The following is a 22488-nucleotide window of genomic DNA, read 5'->3' on the forward strand; positions in this document are numbered from 1 at the left end:
ATTTCTTTTCTTGCCTACCGTTGCATTAATATCACGCTTGTCTCCGTTTTCATTTCTGCGATATCGTTCGAGCGACGGTCGCATCCGTGAACCTTGTGTCTCCTCTGATCGTTACAGGTTGGCAAATTCAGGACGAAAGAGGATCGCGCGGACGCGGAGCTCAGGCAACTGCTCGGAAGCGATATCTCCGACGTCGAGAGTATTCACGGTACCTTGCCCTGGAGGAGACAGAGGAAAGATGGTAAGTTTCGTTCTACTTTTGCTTTCTTTCCCACGACCCCCCCCCTCTCTCCCTCCCTCTCCTTCCCTCCCTCCCTCCCTCCCTCTCTCTCTCTCTCTCTCTCTCTCTCTCTCTCTCTCTCTCTCTCTCTCTCTCTCTCTCTCTCTCTATTCCGCTTTTGTTTCCCTTCGTTCGGACCGCTGTTTGCACGAACGGTTTCTTACTCGAAGGACTTTTACTTTTTCCGGTATGGCGGATCTTTCGTCTTCTGTTTACGAAGTTTCATCGATTTTTTTGAGGGTGAAATGGTAGAACATCGGGGAACGAAGAATTGTAGTAGATTCGACTGGTGGTAGATGACGATGAAGAGGGTAGAAGTATATTTTTTATGGATGTGTATTTACGAGTGCATTTCAGGTTTTAGCTTTCGTAATGTAAACATTTTTATTGTTGATTTTGATATGTTTGTTTTTGTATCAGAGTTGTACGACGGAGTTTAAAATTTGATTAGTAAGAGAAATTTTGATTGGAAAGTGTATGTACATACAAAAGAAATTGTTAATTTTCTATTAAACAAAAATTCTAAAGGATCTCAAGGGCAGTAAATTCCACAATAATATATAATTCCACTAATCAAACAGAAATCAAATTAAGTCCGTTCTTAATTACCAAGCAGTAGATGCGACGAAAAATAAAACTATATATAAAAAAAAAAGAAATTTAAAGGAAGTATAATAAAATTAGGATGTACTAAAGTATCTCAAATTTTAAAACCATGTCTCTAACAATAATTTAAAAAATATTGACCCCTTGCTAGATCCAAATTTTCACTGTATTCCCAATAAAACGTTGCAGTTCGATTTTTTCTCCCCAGTTAACAAAAAAAAAAATAAACGGCCGGTAATCCGGTAGCCATCGATTCGTTTCTCGTGATTTCCGATATCATTGTGTTAAACGAAAATAATCGTGTCCCGACCATCGGTTCACAATTTGCAACGTAAATCCCTTTTCTGCGAGCGGTGTTCATCGATCGATGCATTCTAATATCCTGTCGTCGACAAGTTTCATATTTCTACGTTACGCGGTGTCTGGCTCCGGGAAACTGTAGGATACAGAACGAGGCAATAAAACGCAATAATGCCCCGCGCTCGTTGGCCTCCATCGAAGGATGGGAAGGCCAGACGTACATCCAGTGTAACGTGCCGTAGGGAAACGCAATATTTTTTATACGACGCGAAACAATTGCACAGAGTACATCGTCGCGTGCCGCGGGACTGATCACACATTTTGTGTCAACACTTAAATGATACCTGGTGAATATTACTCCTTCTTTTTTAAATGTACGTCAGGCTGATTTCATGTAAGTATTAGGTTGTCCCAAAAGTTTCTTTCGCTTTATTAATAAGTAATACATGCACAATATTTTATGTTTTATGTTACATTACTGAATTGTGCACGATTCATTTTGCTCCATTACTGTTACAACATGAATATCTATGAAATTAGATTGTCTATTTATATAAACACGACCATATAAAATAATTGAGTGCAACTCGCGAAAGAAACTTTCGGGACAACCTAATATAATGAAATTGGAGATAAAAATTTGTTTAGACGTTTAATATAAATTGTCCGATCAAGAATGTTTTATAATTCTACTGAAAAATCACGATGAGCGTTTATAAAAGTAATATAGCATTTTTAAAAAATAATCGAAAGAATCAAACTCTGTGTATCCAAAAGAAGTACAATAAGGAAACTTGCAATAAAATTAAAATTTGGTAAATATTAACAGCATTAACACTCCACGTTTATAAAAGATAGTATCCAAGTTCCCACCAAGAGTTATGGCATGTCAACAATCATATCGACCTCCAGTCCTCTCACTTTTGCCTTCCTAGAGCGTAATTAATAAAACGTGTTGAAATGGTCGGATGGAGCATTTGAAAAGGCCTTACGCGGCCTTTAGACCGGTATTTTCGGCCTAGTCAAATCGCCGCAGCGGTTCCACGCTTTTTCGTTTGCTAACGAAACGGACCACCGCCACTTTTTCGCACGGCTTCCGCCCTCCCGGCGTGGGTGGACAAAAACTTTTTTATTCTCGAGGTCGTCGGTCGTCGTCAGCCCGTGCAAAGGGTGGTCCAACTTTTCCGGTCGTTTTTAGCGGTTGGAAATATAACGCTATGCCTTAAAAGGGTAAGCGTTCCACCAAAGATAAGAACAAAGTGCGAAAATTTCTCCTCGTTTCCGTAATGTTCCAGCCGCCGCCTAAGGGGAGCGAGATAAATGCCCTCCTTAAGCAAACGCTCTCCAGCCACGAGATTCCGGGATAGCGTCGGCTCATTTGACGACGTTGCCAAGGAATGAGAAGTAACGATATCCAGATTTCTTTTTATTGAACGCATCAGAGAAACAGGAAAGTCGAGTTTGAACCTTGATCTCGCTTGGAGGGCTCGTGCTGTTTCTTGATCCTGAGGAGAATCTCTGTCGAGATCTTTCATTTAGGTTGTGATCTCTGATTTTAGTCTTTTCTGGGAAATTTATGTGTTGTTAGGAGTCTAGATACTGTACTCTTGGGCAGGCTAATGGGACTGTTGGTCGTCCGTTGATATGCGTACTACATGCTGGCTGCAGTAAACATCGCGTGTCTGACTATGCACGGACCCATACTACTTGAATTGTGTTGTATGCTTAACCTCCTCGGTTTTTAATGCCTTATTGTGGTATAAAGAATATTTCACGGTCATCTAAAGCTGCTTTAGGCCTGATGAATGTAATTTATTGAAAAAATTACAATGTATCCATGAATTTTAATTATTACAGGGATATTTATTAACAGTATACATCGACGTGCAAATTCTACTCTATACCACAGTCTTTAAATTCTTTATCAATTTGTTGAAATTTTGTATATTATTCATTTTTAAATTTATAAAAAAGAATGAATTTATAATTAATTTACAAAGGAAAAAAGATTGTAATAGAATGGACAGAGCCACGAACATTTCTCGTAGATTCGAAGCACTTTTTATTCAAATTCTTTCATTCACATATGAATGAATACGAGAAGGAGTACGTAAATAATTCTGAGGAATATTTGATAAAAAGATAGAAGAAGTAATGGTTAATTAGCCTCGTAGAAAGTTCACTGTACGCAGAGGGCGGAATGAAAGCACCGACGCTTTTTACTTGAGTCTGCATGTACTGAAACGCTCGTACAATAGAAAAGAGTATCTAACAGGAAATAAAATAATGCTGTAATATGATGGCTCCCTCGAGGTACATTAAGAACATCGTTAAAATACGAAGGTATTTCTTCTACGTTATTTTAGATTGCATGATATTAATTCCAAGAACGTTGTAGCTCAACTTTATTGTCTGCTTATTCAGAAAGTACAGGAAAATAATTTAAATAATTACCTACAAGGTTTTACTTTGCTATTTTACTGACTGTTCTTCGTTTATTATTTTATGAACCTGCAATTCACGTTATTTATACAAAAAGGGATTTTTATATGGTTATTCATTTACATTTACTACTAATTACATTCGACTTTGATGTCAGTCTGACTATGTACTGACACATTCCACTCGTGATTATGTAAGAGCACACTGTGTCTGCTCATAGACTTGTATACACTATCTAACTCTTGTTTATTTAACTTTTCATCTAATAGTACATTACAAGAGTACTAGATTTTAAATTCATCTTGAAGAGACTTTAATTATACAACGATATATCGTTGTTCGGCACTAAAAGGGTTAAATATTATTCAAATTCGGTACCCTAAAGGAACAATCTCCGATCCCTGGACCATTCTCGAGTGTTAACGGTGACTTTCGTCGTTCCATCCTCGGAATTAGCTATCATTCGGTAAGTCGAGCGATGATCGCAGGCACTTTGCCGTAACAGGCGGACAATGGGCGAAACTGATATCGCCGGAGTCACGCGATATCGCCACGAACTGTAACCGCGAGTCCTCTTTTTTTCCGAGAGCCAACGTCGGAATTTTTATTTTTACTCTTGCCGGACGGACGTATAAAAGGGCAGAAGGAGGGCGAAGCTGACCCTCCTTTATGCCTCGTAAACTTCCCAGGTCCTCGTGCATTACCGTGGCTGCAGCCATCATAACTTTTCTCCCTTTTATTCCCGTGTATGCTCCTCTATAAAATACCTAAACGCTCCGGCTAAGTCGTGACGGTGCCACGACTCCGCGCGGCGATTCCTTCCACCCTTCCACGAACACCTGGGGACGACCTTCGGATCCTTCCACGGCAACCCCCGCCCTTCCGAGGATCACGATTTGTCGCGGTAGATTCTCCTCGTCCCGGGTATCTTCCGGTCGGTTATTGCATTCATATCCGTGGCTTCCTTGAGAGGGTTGTATTTGTGTCGAGATTGCTGAGAATAAAACCGAGGATGGGATGGTCCTTTAAGATACCTTCTTCCTTCTCCTTTTTTCTTCGTTTAACTCTAGACCAAGAAGTCAGGAGATCTCTAAAGTATAACTGTTTCAACTGTAGTAGAATACAGAGCTGGATAAAATAGTATTTCAGATGGTATATAGTAAGTTGTTTATGTTCTTTTGGCATAACAAACATAATTTGTGCGGTGATATGGAAAGAAAATAATTTATTTGATACAATAGGTTTGGTAAAATATAATACTTAGACGTAGAATTTTATTTTATCATAGAGCTTTATTTAGAGTTACTTTATTTATTTAAAGTAATTTTCAGTTTTATCGTAATAGTGAGGAATTAGAATTATTACGTTATTTGGGAGAGCTTTCGGGATGGCTTCAGATAGCCTAACCACAATATTTAATCACGTCATATATCATTTTCTTTGTCAACTTGCTCAATTTTCATAATTCTTTTGCAGTATAATATCTAACTTCAAAACAGATTGAACAGGACATTTGTAAATTGAGTAGAATCTTATATACATACGTATAAATAAACGTACCAAATTTCAAGAATTTACGTCAATTTCTTTGGCTGCAAAAAAAAAATCATAAAAAGTGCCTCGGAACGAGTACTCCTCTAATTTTTGAAAGAACATCCTGTATGCGGGTTGATAGTAAAGTCTAGAACGCTTCATGAAGCTGAATACTTAGTACTAACACACAGGAATCAAAAAGTCCTTTTCCATTTTTTAATCCGACCCTTCGTTATAAAGATACGAATTTTTAAACATTTTCCACGTACAAGCACTTGCTACATCGAGCGCGCTCACCCACAGGTTTTTATTACAATTGTAGGATACTCCTCAAAGGTGAATACCTGGTGCCAATACGAACCGAAAAGTCCTTTTCCGTTTTTCGATCCAACGCTCCGTTACGGAGATACGAATTTTTAAAGTTTTGCGAGTCCGAACGCATGGCCTGGCGTAGCACACGCGAGCGCAAGGTCACGCGAAGCGCGCGCGAGAGCAGAGTCACGTGCGGAGAGCGCGCGAGCGCATGATCACGTGCGGTGAGCGCGAGCGCAGCCTCTGAGTCAATCAACTCGGGGACGAAAGGCCCTAGTCAATAGTGAACTTGGATTGCTTCTATCTCATTAACGAATGATCGAATTGGAAAATGGTAAAGGACTTTTCGATTCCTTATTAAACAAACTATTTATCCAGGCAGGTGTTATATTTTTATTATTACGCGTTATTGGAAAATTAAAGGGTTTCTCTCTAATGTATCACCAGTTCCAAAAGCAATCTTCATGAATTGTTGCAGCCAATGTAATTGGCGCAAAAATTTGAAATTTGCCACGTTTATTTGTACGTGTATATAGAAGATTGTGGTAAATTTTCATTGGTCCTGATCAATTTGTATCGAAGTTACATAAAATATTTCACAGTACGACAGGTAAAATAGTTATAGCGTGCACCAGGGAAAAAAATATTGACAGAAAATTGACAAAATGGGGGTTTATTAAACTTGTTTGTCGATTTCTTCATACAATTCATGCTTTTTGTAGTTCGATAAAACAGTTCATTATACAAACAGATTTACCTTATGCAATGCTGAAATTGTTTAATAGAATTTGATACAAATATTTTGAAGGTCTCCAACAACAAGAATATAAAAAAAAAAAGAATCCATTTCCGATCCGAAATAGAGAAACAACCCCTTAACGTGTCCAGCTCCCACCCGGAGCCAGAAGCCCAGTAGTCGGCGACATTCAGAAACTAACTAGGTTGACCGCGTCGGGAAACTTCCCTTCTTCTTTTTCGTCGTCCATGGAAATTCCGACACTCGCTCCTCGCCTCCTCCCTCGCCAGCTTTCATGGTCCTTCGTGTGCCCTTCCTCGTACACGTTCGTATCGGATTTACACAGCCGGTGAGACCGCCAATGGAGGCTTCTTTCAGTCGAGTTTCAAAGAAGCTCTCAAAGGAACTCCCCGTGCTTTTGACGGTTTCGAAGTTTCAACCCTGCGGACTGGGGAGGGGGAGAGACTGTTCCGCGAATAGTTAGCTGGGAGAGCTGCTGGGAAAGAAGAATGGCTCGCGCGCTCCTCAGCTCGTGATCCGAGCGAACGTCGCAGCGTGAAGGGTCTCAGGGCGAAAGCATGCCTTGGGAATTGTTAACGATAAAGCAGATACTTTGTATTTAGTCTAAAGTATTCTTGTAACAGTTGAGTCTCGCCATTCACTCGTTGGTACCCTCGCGTCTCGAGGCTTTCGTCTTTCAGAGTATGAAAGGGTGAAATGGACTTCTAGCGTTGGCCAATTGTTGCTCGGTGAAAAATAGTATTGGAAGGTGTCAAAATGCTTGGAATATTCCTGTTTCATTTACTGTAAATAGTAGAATATAAAGAGATTAGTTGAAGATGCGGAAAGGAGAGGTTATCTCATTCCTTAGCTTTTTTTAGTTTCTACTTCTTCTTCTTCTTATTTATTCTAAAATTACAAAATGGGGGCAGATAATTAAAGAATAGACGATTATAAGCCGAGACTAGATTAAATATCAAAAAGTAAAGAAATACGAAGAACCAAGGAGGTATAATTCTACCTTCATGAATTATAATTTCTTAAAGCTTCCCAATCAAACATGTATTTTAGATATTGGTGGTATGGTGTTCCAGGACGAACCTCGTTGGGTCCACTGCTCCGCGACGAGAACACCAATGGTAACCTAACCGACGGCGACGACGAGCTGCTGGAATCGTTGGTGAAGACCGCGACGAAAACGCCAGCGACGAGGACGACGCCCAGGGAGCGCAAGAGGACCAGACACGCCGATCGTAAGTCTTGTAAGTGTGATCCCCGCACCCTGCACTTGGCTTCTCTTCTTCCATGCTGATCGATCTGTCCATTCACTGGGAGGATCGACTCCGTTCGATCAATTCCATGTCGAACGACGTCTTGCGCCTTATGGCAACGTATTTATGGACCGAATTTTTCGAGGAGTGTTGTTTGCCCATATTCTTTACTCAAATTTAGCACTCATCTATTAATGAAATCATCATTTCTGCCCTTGTTTAATTTTAAAAGTTTCATGCTAACCAGTGGAATAAATTTGTATTTTTTAATTACATTATTTAAGGCCACATCAACTACGAGATTATTAGTGACCACGTGAACGAGTATAATTTAATTATAATTCAGTGGAATAAATTGATATGACCGTTCAAAGAAGAATACCCCCTTAATTCGATGAACAGTTTGCTCGACGCAGCACAGAATTCAGGAGCGAAGATTCACTCGTGATTTTGTCGTTGCGATGGAAATTATTGTCTCTGGCGATACATACATTAAACACGTACAGTATTCATCGACGAATACAGTGATCAAATGCCGCTTAAACATTTGCTCATCCATGCGTCGTGCCTTTGATGGCTCCGTTGAAAACAATTACAGGCTCGTGTTTTATCAATAGACGCCATTAACGCTTATAGTACCGCGCTCGAAAGGGAAATTAATTTATAATTCACAAGGTAAAGGAACAAGCATTCACTTATTATCAGAAACAAAATAAAACAGTGGCGTTTGTGTTTTTCAATATGTAGAACAATATTTATATTCTCGATATTGAGAAGAGAATTTGTTTACACATAAACGTTTTTCACTTCGGAAGTCCATTTTCAGATGTAATAAATTATTTACCTATTTACAATTAAGAAAATAGTTTCAATAATATGTGGGCAAAATTAATTTATTAAATAAATTAATCACAGAAGGAATTTATTTCTCATTAAAATTCTATGACTACGCATTACTGTAATTATTATTACATTTAATCTTTATGGTATAAAATTTACCCAACAAGGATTCGTTCAATTGTATTGTATTGGCTCGATTAATCGACGCTGTTCAATTGTAAATGATTAAATAATTTATATCATCTGAAAATATCATTTGAAGTTGGAAATGTTTATGAAATTAAAAACCTTTTCGATAATATCAATAAATATAAATACTTTTAAGACTAAGAAATGTTTACATTTTATTAAATAATTATATTATCAGAGAACCTCTAGGCATTTTCCATCGGCGAATTTTTCTACATTTTCTTCTCTGGAGCTTTCAAAGCGATGACACGCTCTATTACCGTGAAGAAGAAACACGGGCTTGAAATCACATTAAAATTAATTAAAAAACATCCTGGCAGATAGCGATCCCCCTCGGGGATGCAAATGCTTACGCATTTTCATTTGTATCCTTGGGGGAAAATCATCCCCCTTTAAAGCTGCTCTTCCCAGCCGTGTTTGTGCGTCGGAACGATTTTATATCGTGTAATTATCAGCGTTTTCCTCAGTCGTTTCAGTGATTTATTTCTCAAACCTCCCATGAGTTGGGACTATGTTTTTTTCATGATCGTCTTGGGAGTTTCGATACGCGTTAAAATTAATTAAAAAATTAACCCTCGACCCTGGGGGACTCTGCGACGCGTCATGCAATTTCCACTGATTGCACAAATAGAATTGTTTCTTCTTAATAACCAAATAGTTCATTAAAAATAAAAAAACATTTAAAAAAGGAACTCAATCCTACAAATATCCTGTGTACGAAAGGTCAGTGAGAATGCAAAATATCTCGCGTGTGAAAAAAAAGGCTAGTTCTATGGAGTCCAAAATATTTTTCAGTCGAAATTCGTTTGTTAATGCTTTGTTGAAAGATTTATTTTTAAATTGAAATTGGAAAAAGTATTGTATTTAGTTTATGGGTGAGATGATGAATGTTTAATCATTTCGAAATTAAAGTGTACTCATTTACGTTGGTAATCGTTTTTAGACTTTAATTAGATGAATTTACAAATTGAATACACAGGAAATTGTTGCAGGTAATAATAATTCTTGAAAATTCTCCATTATGGTTATAGGATTACAATGCAGATTTTCAGGTAATTCAATTTTCAAAATCAGAACATAGAAAATTGATATACCTATTTTTTTATTGCCATACCTTATCCAAGAGTTACAGATAAAATAATTAATTAACATATGTTCACTATTATTATTAGCTAGACTAACAAAATTATAAAAATGATTAAAAAGATTTATCCAAAGCATATGTAAAATTATCACAGAAAATATATGTCCAGTGAAAGTACACATGTTGACAAACATGAAAACTTGAAGCCTTCGTAACAAGGCTTGGTCTCGATTAGTGAAATTAGGAACATAGACTGAAATTAGTCTCCTGAAATTTTAAAACCTCTATTGGGACCCTCCCACCCCCACTCAGTTGCATCCAGGCTACGAAATATTTGATACAATTGCAAATGGGTTCCTACAGCGAATTCGCGTTGTCGCTTGAAACATTCGGTCCATAAATAAAGCGTCGTGACACGCCGATCGATAAGTGGAAGTTTGGAGCCAAACTTCTGAACGCCAGTGATCGAGGACGACGCATAGAGCGTCGGTTTCCTCGGTCGTCGTTGAACTTTTCTCAAGCACCTTATTAGCACCGATCTTCCTCCATCTTTCCTCTCAAACTCGCGAGTGTACATACTTCTTGTACGGGAAATTGGTCAGCCAAGAGGAGAGTAATAAATTAACCCTCCCCATACCAAAGGGGGGTAGGGAATATTCTATAATTAATTGTGTAATATTTTCTCAAACGAGAACACAAATATCATTCGATAAATTTAGAATGATATTAAATTTCTGCTGGCTCCGTGGGTATCATTATTAATATTATTTGACTGGGAAACGATTTCTTCGGCTTTTAGAGAAAAATATTTTGTAATAAATCGATATAAAGTACAGTGAAGAGTTGGTATAGAGAGGGTTAATACGGAAATGACAAGAGGTAGACGAAGGGTTACTTTCTTAAGGGGTTGACGTAAAAGCTGCACGTTTCCGGTGGAAATAAACAAGTTGCCTCGAGAACGTCGAAGTTTCACGACTATGCGTCATGTAGGTCGCGCAGCTTTTAGAACTTTTTTTTTCGGGCAACATCTACGGTGGCAGTTTTTTAACAGCCTTTTCACGAAAAGAAGAGGCTCCGCGCAGTTTAGCGGAAGTGACATTTGCATTTTATATTGCTCCCATTCAGTTTTTGGAACGGACGGTTTTCAGACTCGCGGTTTTCGACGCCAAACGCATCAGCAGCGTCTGAAAGATCCGTGGGATTTTGTTATTCCGCGATGAAAGCGTTTCCTCGCAGTATGATCGAGAAATATATGCTCGGGAAACTTTTCAATAGACGTTAAGTGCTGAAAAAGAGGCGAAAAATTTTTTATTTAACTTAAATTTAACAAATTTGATCGTATTTGTTGGTGCTTGCGTTGAAACGTAAATGATTCTCGAATTCATAATAAAAGGTTGTATACCAAAGGGATACTTTTGGTATAGACTTATAGGCTTTTATAAATTTTATTATTTTTGAACTTGAATGACTATGACTACTACTATTAAAAGAATAAATTGATTAGACTTCCAGATGAAGAGACTAAAAGTTTTTTACTTTACGTTTCCACCTATAGATCAGGTCAATTTCTTCTTTTACTGTCACACTTTGCCGAACCTTATCTCGGTAACGCTTTGTCAGCAGCGCAAGACGTTAGCAAGTAATTTCAATCCTCAAACATGGAACGTCGAGGATAAAGAAGAAAAAAAAACAGAGAGATACGTATTCCTTCGTTCTGCTTACTCTACAAATACGCGCGGCTCCGTCGAAATCGGCTTTGATCGTAAATCGGATACGTCTTCGAGAATTACATCGTTCCTCGCGATTTTCCATTCGCGACTCACGGCGAAATTTTTTACTTCGTCGATCGCGTGCAGACGTAATCCCTGATGCAGGTCCTCGAATCTGCTCGTAATCTGCTGGTCGAGTGCGACTAAACGCCGTTCGTCTCGCAATATTTGCGAAGGCACCGATCGACGCACGATTAAACGAATCGGCGTTGGCCTCTCAATTCTTTTTATAGGCGCTTTGCTGTCCTCAGTTTTTTTTCGACCAGCTACGTGTATTTTAGTGATTTGAATTTTTTTGAAATTGAGAAAGGTCGTGGCCTAAATAAAATTAAGAGGGAAGTATCACTTTGCCGGGTGTCAATTTATTTAAGAAATACAGGGTGTTGATACGTGCAGTTTTTGTTACTCCAAGAAATAATCTTAATTAGGAGATATGAATATTATTGAGATTGAAGTATGACGTAGGTCGAGGACAGTTAGTAGCGGTTTAATTAATCATTTTGTTAAATTTAAATTGGTTTTACTCGTACAGGTTATTGCTATATTAAAGAAACCTATCTTAATATTTAATACTGAAAGTTAGGTCACATACATACAATGTGTTTATATTTGATTAACATTTCAAATCGTTTGGTTAATGAGTTTTTGCGATCTGAAGTTTTCATTTTGCGAAGTTCGAGTTACCATCTGCTAGTCGACTGTTTCATATTTCAATTTCAACGAGATCCGTGACACGTACCGCAAAATGTGATCGATTTGGCGTGGAATGACCAGTGAGGGTTTAGTTCCAGCGCGAGCGGAAACAACTTTTCTCGTCATGGGTTTTTCCACGGAAATATCCTAGGCGGAGTGAAATTCATTTCATTCCGAGAACGAAATGTTTGCAGTGAAATCGTGCCGATTTTAATGGAATTAATACATTGGTATTCTGTCGATTTTAATATGATTAAATGGAATTTATTTTCGACAAGATGTTGCATCGGATCGAATGGCGCTTCGTTGATTTATGAAATGATTTTTAAAATACGTATCTCATCACGACAAAAATAATAAAACGTGGTATGTTACACCTTTCTGTTACTTCGCATTAAAATATCGAGTTTTGCACCTTTCTGTTATATTTTTTATTATTAATCATTTTTAAATATTATAAATAAATTAGTGACTTAAGTCATTAACGGTACATTAAAAATGACAAAGTCTAGTCACAAAAAATTAGTTTCGTTCCTTAATTATTATAAATTAGTAATCAAACACAAAGTACACATCATAAATTAATTATTTACCTGAAATTTCAAAACTTCTAAAATTACAAAATAAATATTTCAAGTTTCGCGATCAGATGAAGGCACCCTACATTTGCAACCCTTAAATTCTCAACCAATTGCGTCTAGCAACGATTATTATAGGTATCCTTTGGCCAAGAATCAAATGCATAATGCGCTCTAAATGTCTCGCGTAATCGCAGCTCTAAAGAAAGTATAATGCCCCCGGAAACGTTGGAAATAAAGTCAGCGACATAATGAACGTTGAGGAAACGGGGATGATTATTCGAGAAAGCGAAAAATCGAGCGACGTGGAGGGAAAATAGCAATTGTCGTTGGGTTAGCATGCGTACAAGTAATTTGGGAGGCGTGCTCTACACCCGGGGAAACCACCGTTCTCGTTTTCCCTTTCCCCATCATTTCCTCCTCTTTGTCCCGAATTATCCTGTTTAAGGTGGCGTAGCAAGGGGTGTGGTGATGGCTTCGCTATAAATGCCTATACACAAGCACGCACGAGAAAAGGATTTCCCAAAAAGGAATCTAGAATTTTATTTTGTAATAAAACACGAAAGGTATGAAACATTCTCAGGATTTTATTATAAGGGGATCCATACAATAGTCATAGGCACAACTCGATAATTGTTTTTCAAGCTCATATTTTAATTGTTTTTTAAATTCATATTTGAAGGACAGTTTTGCAGTAGAAGTGTTGAATTTAGTATTTAACAAAAATGTTCCTGAAAATTTGCTGTATTTTGGCCATTTTTAAATGTATCTTAACCAAAAAAATGTAATTCTTAAATTCCACACTTGTACTGTACAATTACTCTATGCTTCGATTGAAATATGTACTTAAATCTTGAAAAAAAAATTCCTGAATTTTACCTATGACAACTGTGTATAGCCCCTTAAAATGAAACCATAGGGTACATACCCCCTTACATGAAAATATACACAATTACAATAAAACGTGGAAGGTGATGTTCAATTATCCACTCGATTACGCTGACAGGCATATTTTGTTATTAAAAACAGAGTACGAAAGTCCCCTTCAGGAAAATCCTTTACATGTTTGTGTATATGTATAAAGCGGTGGTGGTGGCTAATGGGGTTGGCGTAGCGTTCTTCCCTTCCTCTTTTTTTCTGTCTGACAGTGAAGCGATCGCGTACCCGGGAGAACAACACCACGCCGGAAGGGTACCAACCCTGAAGGGCTACCGATCGTGACCGACGCGATGAAGGTTCGCTGGTTTTTCGATTAAACAGAGGTTTTCTTTTTGCTCTTGCTCCTCTGTCTGCTCCCTCTGTCTTCTTTTTAGTCGCGTCTTGCGTCGGAATGCGCGGTCTTTGCTTGCTCCTTTCTGGCCTGGCATGCTTTTGTCTGTACCTCTCAGCATGCGAACGTTCGTCCTTTCTTACCGCATACTTGCGACCCAGCCGCGAGTATTTTCGTACGAATGGCTTCGATGGAAATTCTTCGAGACGTTGTTACTTGTGGGTGATTTATCATTGTGGAGGATTTAGTGATTGCGAATTGCGATAATTCGATCGAGTCCTTGTTTTCCGACAATTTGGAGGAGTTCATTTGGGGTAAGTTAGTGTTAACTTCTGGGTTGATTAAAATTTCCGTGATTTATTTAAGAGAAGAATGTATGCGGAGAGACATACATGTTTACATAATATCGAATATCTCGTATTCGTTACTGTAAGATTTAAAAAAATTAATTAAATATTGATATGTCCTCATTGAACAATATATTTAGACAGTATATAGTATCACTAATCAACAGAAATTCACTTAAATCCGTCGGTAATTACCAAGCAGTAGATACAACGAAAAAAAGACCATATAAAGAAATATATATTTAGAGCGTTTTCAATCTTTAAATATCAGTTTTCATCGCGTAAAACTAAGTGAATTATAATAAAAATTAGGTTTGCCATTATTTATGAACTCATGGCGAGAAAGAATACAACGAAAATCAAAGTCAGTAAAGATCTCATTACAAGACGTTTATACTCTTCAATACTATATTATTTGTTGCAAAACGAACAAATTACTGATCGTTAAATTAATAATGTAATAATGAAAAACCTACATCGTGAAGCATTTTTCTCAAAATCAAGTAATCAACTCCCATTATAGTTAATTATCTCGAGAGATCTCGTGTCTCCCGCTAGCATTCCAAATAAATAAATCGCTAGATTTATTAGAGACTGGATAAATCTATCACTGTGTAATTGCAACTACCTGATAAATGATTACAGATCAGACATTTACATTTTACGATCACCGATTAATATCAGTGATGGTTTATTGCCTAACAATTATTCTCGTCGTGATTACTTCATTAATCAATTGAAAATAATATTAAACGAATAATCATTTACCGAGAAAAGTTTATCATTATATCGTTTCGTGACTGCCACGGGCCTTGATGTATTTGTAGATATTTAGATATACAATCAGCGTAGAGTCATGGTGGAACGATCAACTCGCATCGAAAAATGTAAACGATTTACATAAACGCTGACTGTCGTTGGTACTTTTCATTTACGAAAACATCCCCGAAGGAGCGCAATAAATTCTCATCCGTGTACTTCTTTTTGGTCGCGATAAATGATCGCATGCACGTTCGGCACGCATTTAAATAAAGGGAAAGTGATAAATTGATGGAATCTTGCATTATTCAAGCAGCGCGCTTAACAAACACTACTTGGCGTGTATCGAATTTGCATATGCGGTGAACGATTTTAAAACCATTCACTTACAACCATTCGCGCGGGACTCGTGGAATTACAAAATTGCAAGGACTCGAAACTTCTCGATAAATAATAAATGCGCAAGCAAAGTGAGTAATTTCTTCGATTTTACGAACAGTAATCACCATAGGAGGCCCAATCAGGTATGAGAATTAAGTTATAGAATGTATTCAGAGAAACAATTTTTATAATACTTTTGGTGAAACAATACCGATCACTAATTTGACGTCCTAACTTGTTTATGTCAAAAATGCAAGGGTACATTTTTTAATTCGGTTGTCAAATAATAATACTAATTTTTTTTTCGCGATACAAACATGTTTCTTTTAAAATTGCCTAAATTCACAATTAATTTTTATTTACTTATTTGCTGAAGGATATTTGCATGTTTCCATAAATGTACGCGAGGTATCAAGAAGTCTGTGGCTCGGGAATTTCATTGAATTTCCACGTGACAAGCGAGTCAAGAATTTATACAGGTATTTGGAACCTAAGAAAGGCTTCTGGATCTACTTACTCGATTTACGTAACGTCTAACGGGGACTCACTTAGGCGTTTCCATTTGGTCGACGTGCTTCACATCGATCCGACGAGCTCGCTGTTTCGCTGACGAAATAATTGATGGGCCACGCCTCGGTCCTCGCGGAATGATTTATCCATTAGGCGATCGATAATCGTATACGAGTTTCGGCACTCGCTCTATAATTTTTCATTTATCTTTACCTGACGCCCACACCAAGACGAATCGTGTTCGACATACGCAGCTCCTTTGGAAGTATTCGCGTAACTTTTCTAGAAAAGAAAATTTAGAATGAGTCGTAGGAGTGATTGAAACAAAATGACAGTAATGTTGTTTCATTAGATTTGCATAATACACTTCCATATGAAAGGAACAATTTATTTGTAGACAAGAAAATTGTTCCAAACGGTAACTCCATTATATTTTGCATCGAAATCATTGATAAATGAAGTCATTTAAGGTAAACATGGTACAATGTTATCAATACTGAGATCACGAAGCTACATTATGTAACTTATGTTTCTGTAACATTACCTAAACACACCTTAACGTGCAACGTAGCTGTCGGTTCAGCTCCCTAATCACTTCAAGAAATACATGTAATTCTCCTTGTGCATTGCGTAACAGATCTCATGCACGAACCTTAGGGAATTTATGATAACGGACCAAAGTAATTGATCTTTATGGAGAATTCGTGGCGAAACAGAATAGCAAATCAGCGAGTAATATTTATCTCGAAAGAAGTAGCAAATTAATTATTTCAAACGAGTGGGATTTCGAGGGCAGTTTGTGTTCATCAATTTGAATTCCGTCTTTAATTACTTTCGCCTACAAATTACGAAAGTAGGGAACATTAATAAGTAATATACATGGAGCCCAAGAGGAATGTTTTAGTTCTACTAAAGTTTAGGTGGAGTACCCACGCTTTGGGGTCACGATTCTCGTACCTTTCAATAAAATTGCTGGGCTATTTACAGTAACTTTGCTACAAAATTATTTCCCATAAGAACAATTTAAAGTCATTCGAATTAATCTAAGAGAAATCGAATACACAATACATAAATGTTTGCGGAGTTAATAGACATTATGTGGGTCGAGAAACAATTATCAATTATAAGAGAAAAGAAGCGAAAAAGAAAAAGAATTTTTGTGTGTTTACTTATGATTTGCTTCTTGTTTGGGAAGTTTGGGGAGTTAATAGACTGATTATAACTGATTATAACAGATTATTATAACTGGTTATTACTGATTACAACAATACACCAAAAGAAAATTCATTGATAAAACCAAAAAAGAAAAAGAATTTTCAGTGTGTTTACGCTTGATTTGCTTCTCCGCTGTTTTCCTTCGATTATCTGATATGTGACTAATGAAGTGTAGATGCAGATAGCGGTACCATAATAAATATAATGAGGCGTTATTTATCTTTTATCCGTTATTCAGAATTTATATCTAGATAAGAATTTTATTACCCATTGATTTCTCGATTACACAATGCCAAGAGTAAAAGATCTAGAGCTCTCGAAACATATTTATATAGAGCCGTATAACCACTATTTATTGCATGATAACGAACCTCATACTCTCACGGAGGTATCTAAGCAAGGAACAGTTAACTTTAACGATCCATTCGAATAATTTGTTCGATCTCATTAAATAGTTTCAAGTACACTCTAAGAACGCGTAAAAATCAAATCCTGGCAACACTAACGTCACTTTCACCGCTGTATCGCGGTAAAGGTGAACCAATCTAATTATCCAGCAGTAATTAGCTCGTTCAAAAAGACGCACGATCGTCTTATAAATAGATTTAGAAGTTATTATTTTAACACTAGAATTTCCACGGTAGTCAATTTGACTAATAATATTCGAATTCCTTTTAAAAATTACTTAATCATTCCTAATGCTATTGAATTAATTTTTACCAACAATTACTGCAATAGAAAATTCTTTATATTGATTTATATCACGAAACAATTACTTTAATTCTCTACGGACCGAATTTTTCTTCAGATTGATAGTGTTGTTAACCGTCATTAATATGGTTATTGATTATCGGAAATATTATTTAATTAAGACGCATATCATCCTCTTGTGAAGAAATTAAAATTATTTCATTAGATGTCGACATATTAGCATGAAATCTGAAGCTTACACGAACTCACAAAGGGTTAAGTGTCATGGTTTAGATGGAGTCTATCGGTGAATCAGGACGTGATGAACACGCAACGAAGGTGTTACACGTTAATAACGCGATCGGGGGGCGTCGTGCGCGATCAGTCACGTCCTGAAGCGTGCGACAGACGCGTCATGGCAAATGAATCGAGCCGTGGAAGGTCGTGTTTACCTGGCAGTCGAAGCGCGAGCGATTTACTCGGGCAACATTAAATTGGGAGTCAACGGGCCGCGAAAATAGGACGATTCGACCGACAAGGGACCTTGGATAACGAAAAGAATGAACTCGCAACGTTGATACTGCGAAAATAGCGATTTATTCCGCGACACTCTTGATCACCTGCCAAAGGCAGGCATTAAGAGTTAGGGCATTCGAAAAGGTAGATTTATTATAATACAAGATAATATTTTCAGGAGAATATTCAGCCACTCATGATATGTTTCACTAAATGCATAATATTTCACATTTATACAATTTTAAATACAATATATAATATATAAACTTAATATTTATATTACATTTTTGGGAAATTCAACCATGAATATTTTATTCACAAGTAGTCGTTTTCGCGTTACAGTTATACATATAATAATATGTGTTAATGTATTTAAGTTAATATATTCAGGACCAATTTGAATTAATCCATTATTCTGATCAATAAATTGCATTGGCTAAGCATAAATGGCTTAAAGTATTAAATATCGAGCAAAAAGTGACGCAATATCGTTGTCCGCGAGCAACCAGTTTCAAAATACGTTCGTGGTTGTGTGCTGTGTTATCGATCCTGCGTTTGCAGCCGATAATGAACCTCTAATTACCGAGAGACAATGCGTGTAAGTTGCTTTCTGTTTGGTAATGACCTCGCGTAATCTCAGGTTTAATAATTCGTCAGTCTTGCGCAAGAAACATTTATTACGAATCTCTAATATAGTGTTTCGTATCATTACTTAAAAATTTCATTCAGAATATACAAATGATACAACTGTATGTCGTTACATGTACATACTTATTGTATATTATTTTAGCAACCCATTTTACAATGTTACTCGAACCAGAAATAAGTGTTCAAACATAACTCAGTATTTTATATATTTTTTAATTTTTTATATACATAATATTTGTGTTTAAAAATCTGTTTCATTTGTACCCAAATTTCTTTCTATAGTATTTATTTTTTAATCAAATCTTATGATGTGTTGGCGTGGTTAACCATAACACTTTTGTATATAAAATATAACTTGTAAGACACACAGCAGGAACAGGAAAACCAATAATAAATGTTACTTTTGCGAGACTGAAGATTCATCAAAGTAGATGAATGAAAGACTCACTATGGTAACTGATCCGAGTCTCGCGTTTCCTCCACAGTTGTTTCACGATTCTCAACGCCCCTGTTCCCTTGGTCTCTATTCCACCGTTCCCTGTGTTATTCTACGCCGTGGTCGTGGACGCAGCTGATAGAATCCCGTGGACGGGATTTGCGATTTCGTGTTTGGAATGCGCCAAGAATCGAAGAAACAAAAACGAACGTTGTTGACAAACTAAATTGGTCAGAAACAGAACTCGTCGATATTTTGTTTAAAGGTTTGCTTTCACCGAGCTGCGGGAAAAACTTGAAAATCCGTTGCTGTTTTTGCTGGACGAGTCATTTTTATTTCTTACTCGCTGTCCGCGGAAATGAAAATAACGAACATATTTTCGAATCAACGATATCGGAAATATCATTTCTTACGATTTATAAAAGAGAGTTGCGAAATTATTCTTTGCCCTATTTATACATAATTCATAACTTTGTCATGAAGACAGCCTTAGGTGAACTCCAGAAAATTATTTATAATTCAGGAGTAATTTACTACTCCATTTTTCGATGTTTTTACTTGTAATTGTTGGAGGTTCCATAATCATAGGCAACTTATTTTTAACTTTACCTAACTGTTTAATTTCATTTAACACCACAATTAACTTTCTATACGACACCATGCAGAATTTGTTTGTAAAAAAAAAGTAAGAACTTATTTATTTTTTCAAAAAACAAAATTATTTTCTATGCTTTGAAATATATATTCCGAAAAGGACCTCGGAAGCGATGAGTCAAAACGGCGAAAATTTGATTCCTGCCATTTGATTCTTCGACGAAGAACCAATAAATTTCGCTGACGAATTTTCTAACATGGCCTGTGACCGTTCAAAATAAATATCGGGGGAAATACCTGCATTTCGTTTCAATGCCATAAATTTCGTTCCAATCGATCAAAGTGTTATCGAATGAGATTCCACCTACACGTATAATTCAAATTAAATTGCGATCGAGAGCCTCGAGAATACTTTCTCCTAGCTATCGAAACTAAAAGGGCAAATTCAAAGAAAATAATTTTATTACATATATTTCATTCAACCTTCGACCAGCACTCGTTGTTTTTAGCAGAATTAGATAGGGGGATTATGCGAAATTATGGATTGGATATTCGAATTCAATTTTCAGTGATGTCGCAGTCCACGAATTCATTACTGTGATTATCTTGATGTTTCCTAGTTAATGAACGCCAATTGATTCGCGTAATACGTATTTAATTCCTGAAAATTCAATTGCGTCGATGAAATAGGGATGTGTTGTTCGATGGGTATTCAAATAACATGTGTAGTTAAATAATTCTCGCATATAAGAGACTGCCGTATAAACAAATGATTAAATAAATTTCCTAAAGGTGCGTATGTTGTTCGCGCGAAACCGCGAGCGTTCGATATAATACGAAATATTTCCCGTCTCTGACAAAAGGATCGCTGAAACAATATTTCGATAATAATGATCATCAGCTTTGTGCTTCAAAGTTATTCGATTCAACGCTCGAGGAACGCGCGCGATAATTTTCCAAATTCATTAAACACCATTCAGAGTACTGGATACAAGTTCCAGCCTCTCACTTATTATGTTATGGCAACGCAATGTTGATGACAATCGGGGCTTGCGGTAACACGATGAATCAGTTTGCGCTTGATCAATCATTGTCGATCACTTGAAATATCTACTGATGGTGCATTAAGGCCTGTTTACAGGAAGGTATTTAGTTACCAATAGTAAATTGCTCGTAAAGTAGAAAATTACGTGGAAGAAAATTTAAATTGAATCGAGAATAAGTTTTACTATAAATATATTTTTCCTCCGAGTTCTTTTTAGTGAAATATAATAAAGAAATAAAATGTTTCGATATAAAGAGAAAGGGGAAAAATAGTACACTGCAAAGGAAACATGTTTGTGTGAAAGTAAATAAAAACCAATTAATTCAGTCTTGATTGGAAGCAGTTTATTAGTGATGTTTCGACTCGTATTGAAACGTTTACGATAATCAAAAGCAAAGAAACTAATTCTTATTAATTTAGGGACACAATTTTTTCTTATTCTGCAAATAATTTAGCATAAATCAGTTCCTATAAAATTCAATCCTAGCTTTATTAGACATCCCCTGATTCGCTAATGACCTTATAAAGTGTTCGGTCCGACTACAATCATCTGATATATAAAAAAGAAACCACCGTTGCTACTTATTTATCCACCTAAATCTACAAATAACGAGAGTTGTTTGAGAACCTGCCACGAAGTCAGAGGAACAATAAAGGTTCATCTTGACTCAGCAACGAGCCAGTTGAAACGGGAATTGGTGCAAGTTTCCCGTGAACAATCGAGCGAGTATTGTATTACAGGTGCGACTGTTTATGCGCGGCATTTCTACCGATCTTAACAGTACCTCGCATTGTTACCAGGTGCATTACAAATTCTGTTAATTACCAGCCAGTTCCCAGTGCTATGAGTTTAGATCCGACAGACAATGTATCTGGAACGAACACGGCACGATATGATCGCGAGCATATTGACATACTTTAGACTAGGCATGTAGATAACCGCATACACTAATTACGCTTAATTGTCTGTCACTCTTTTCAACTCTATCGCATGCAAACCTGTTTTGGCATGGCTACCTTCGAGTGACGTGTTCCACTGCCTCATTTAAGTACTTCAGACATTATACGAACATTTCGTATTTTGAGAATTATGAATATCGGACATCTGTAAGTTTTCAGATACGTGGAGTTACGTGTGTTGGCATTTCGTTGCAAAATGTGCACAGAAAATTGGTGTCATGATAAAGAGTGTAACTTTGGAATTATCTCATTTAATAGTTCAGTGATACTTGGGTTATATGAATCTTTAGATATTTGGGGATATATTTGTAGCAGGAAAACAAAATTGTTCACTTGTTGTTCATTTGTTCATGAATCAGATGGAACTATATCTTACATAACTGCATATTATTATGTATAGTATATAAAGTACACAATGTTAATTAAAGTAGAACTCTATAACATAATAATTATACAAAATAATATGCAGTTCTACGAGTTATAG

The 22488-nt window shown here is 36.8% G+C and overlaps 1 protein-coding gene across 3 annotated transcripts in view; it reads left to right on the forward strand.

Annotated features, from left to right (window-relative positions):
• The window catches only part of LOC128881576 (FH1/FH2 domain-containing protein 3), a 258099-nt gene that overhangs the window by 232350 nt on the left and 3261 nt on the right, over positions 1-22488 (forward strand). For 2 of the 3 annotated variants that reach the window (XM_054132786.1, XM_054132778.1), the window contains 2 exons: positions 118-241; positions 7304-7471. In XM_054132786.1, coding sequence (XP_053988761.1) covers positions 118-241; positions 7304-7471 — 292 coding nt within the window. Of the gene's footprint in view, positions 1-117; positions 242-7303; positions 7472-13781; positions 13869-22488 lie in introns of all 3 variants that reach the window. The other variant, XM_054132795.1, reaches the window with a different exon arrangement.

Source organism: Hylaeus volcanicus, chromosome 1 (genome assembly GCF_026283585.1).
Source record: "Hylaeus volcanicus isolate JK05 chromosome 1, UHH_iyHylVolc1.0_haploid, whole genome shotgun sequence".
NCBI lineage: Eukaryota > Metazoa > Arthropoda > Insecta > Hymenoptera > Colletidae > Hylaeus > Hylaeus volcanicus.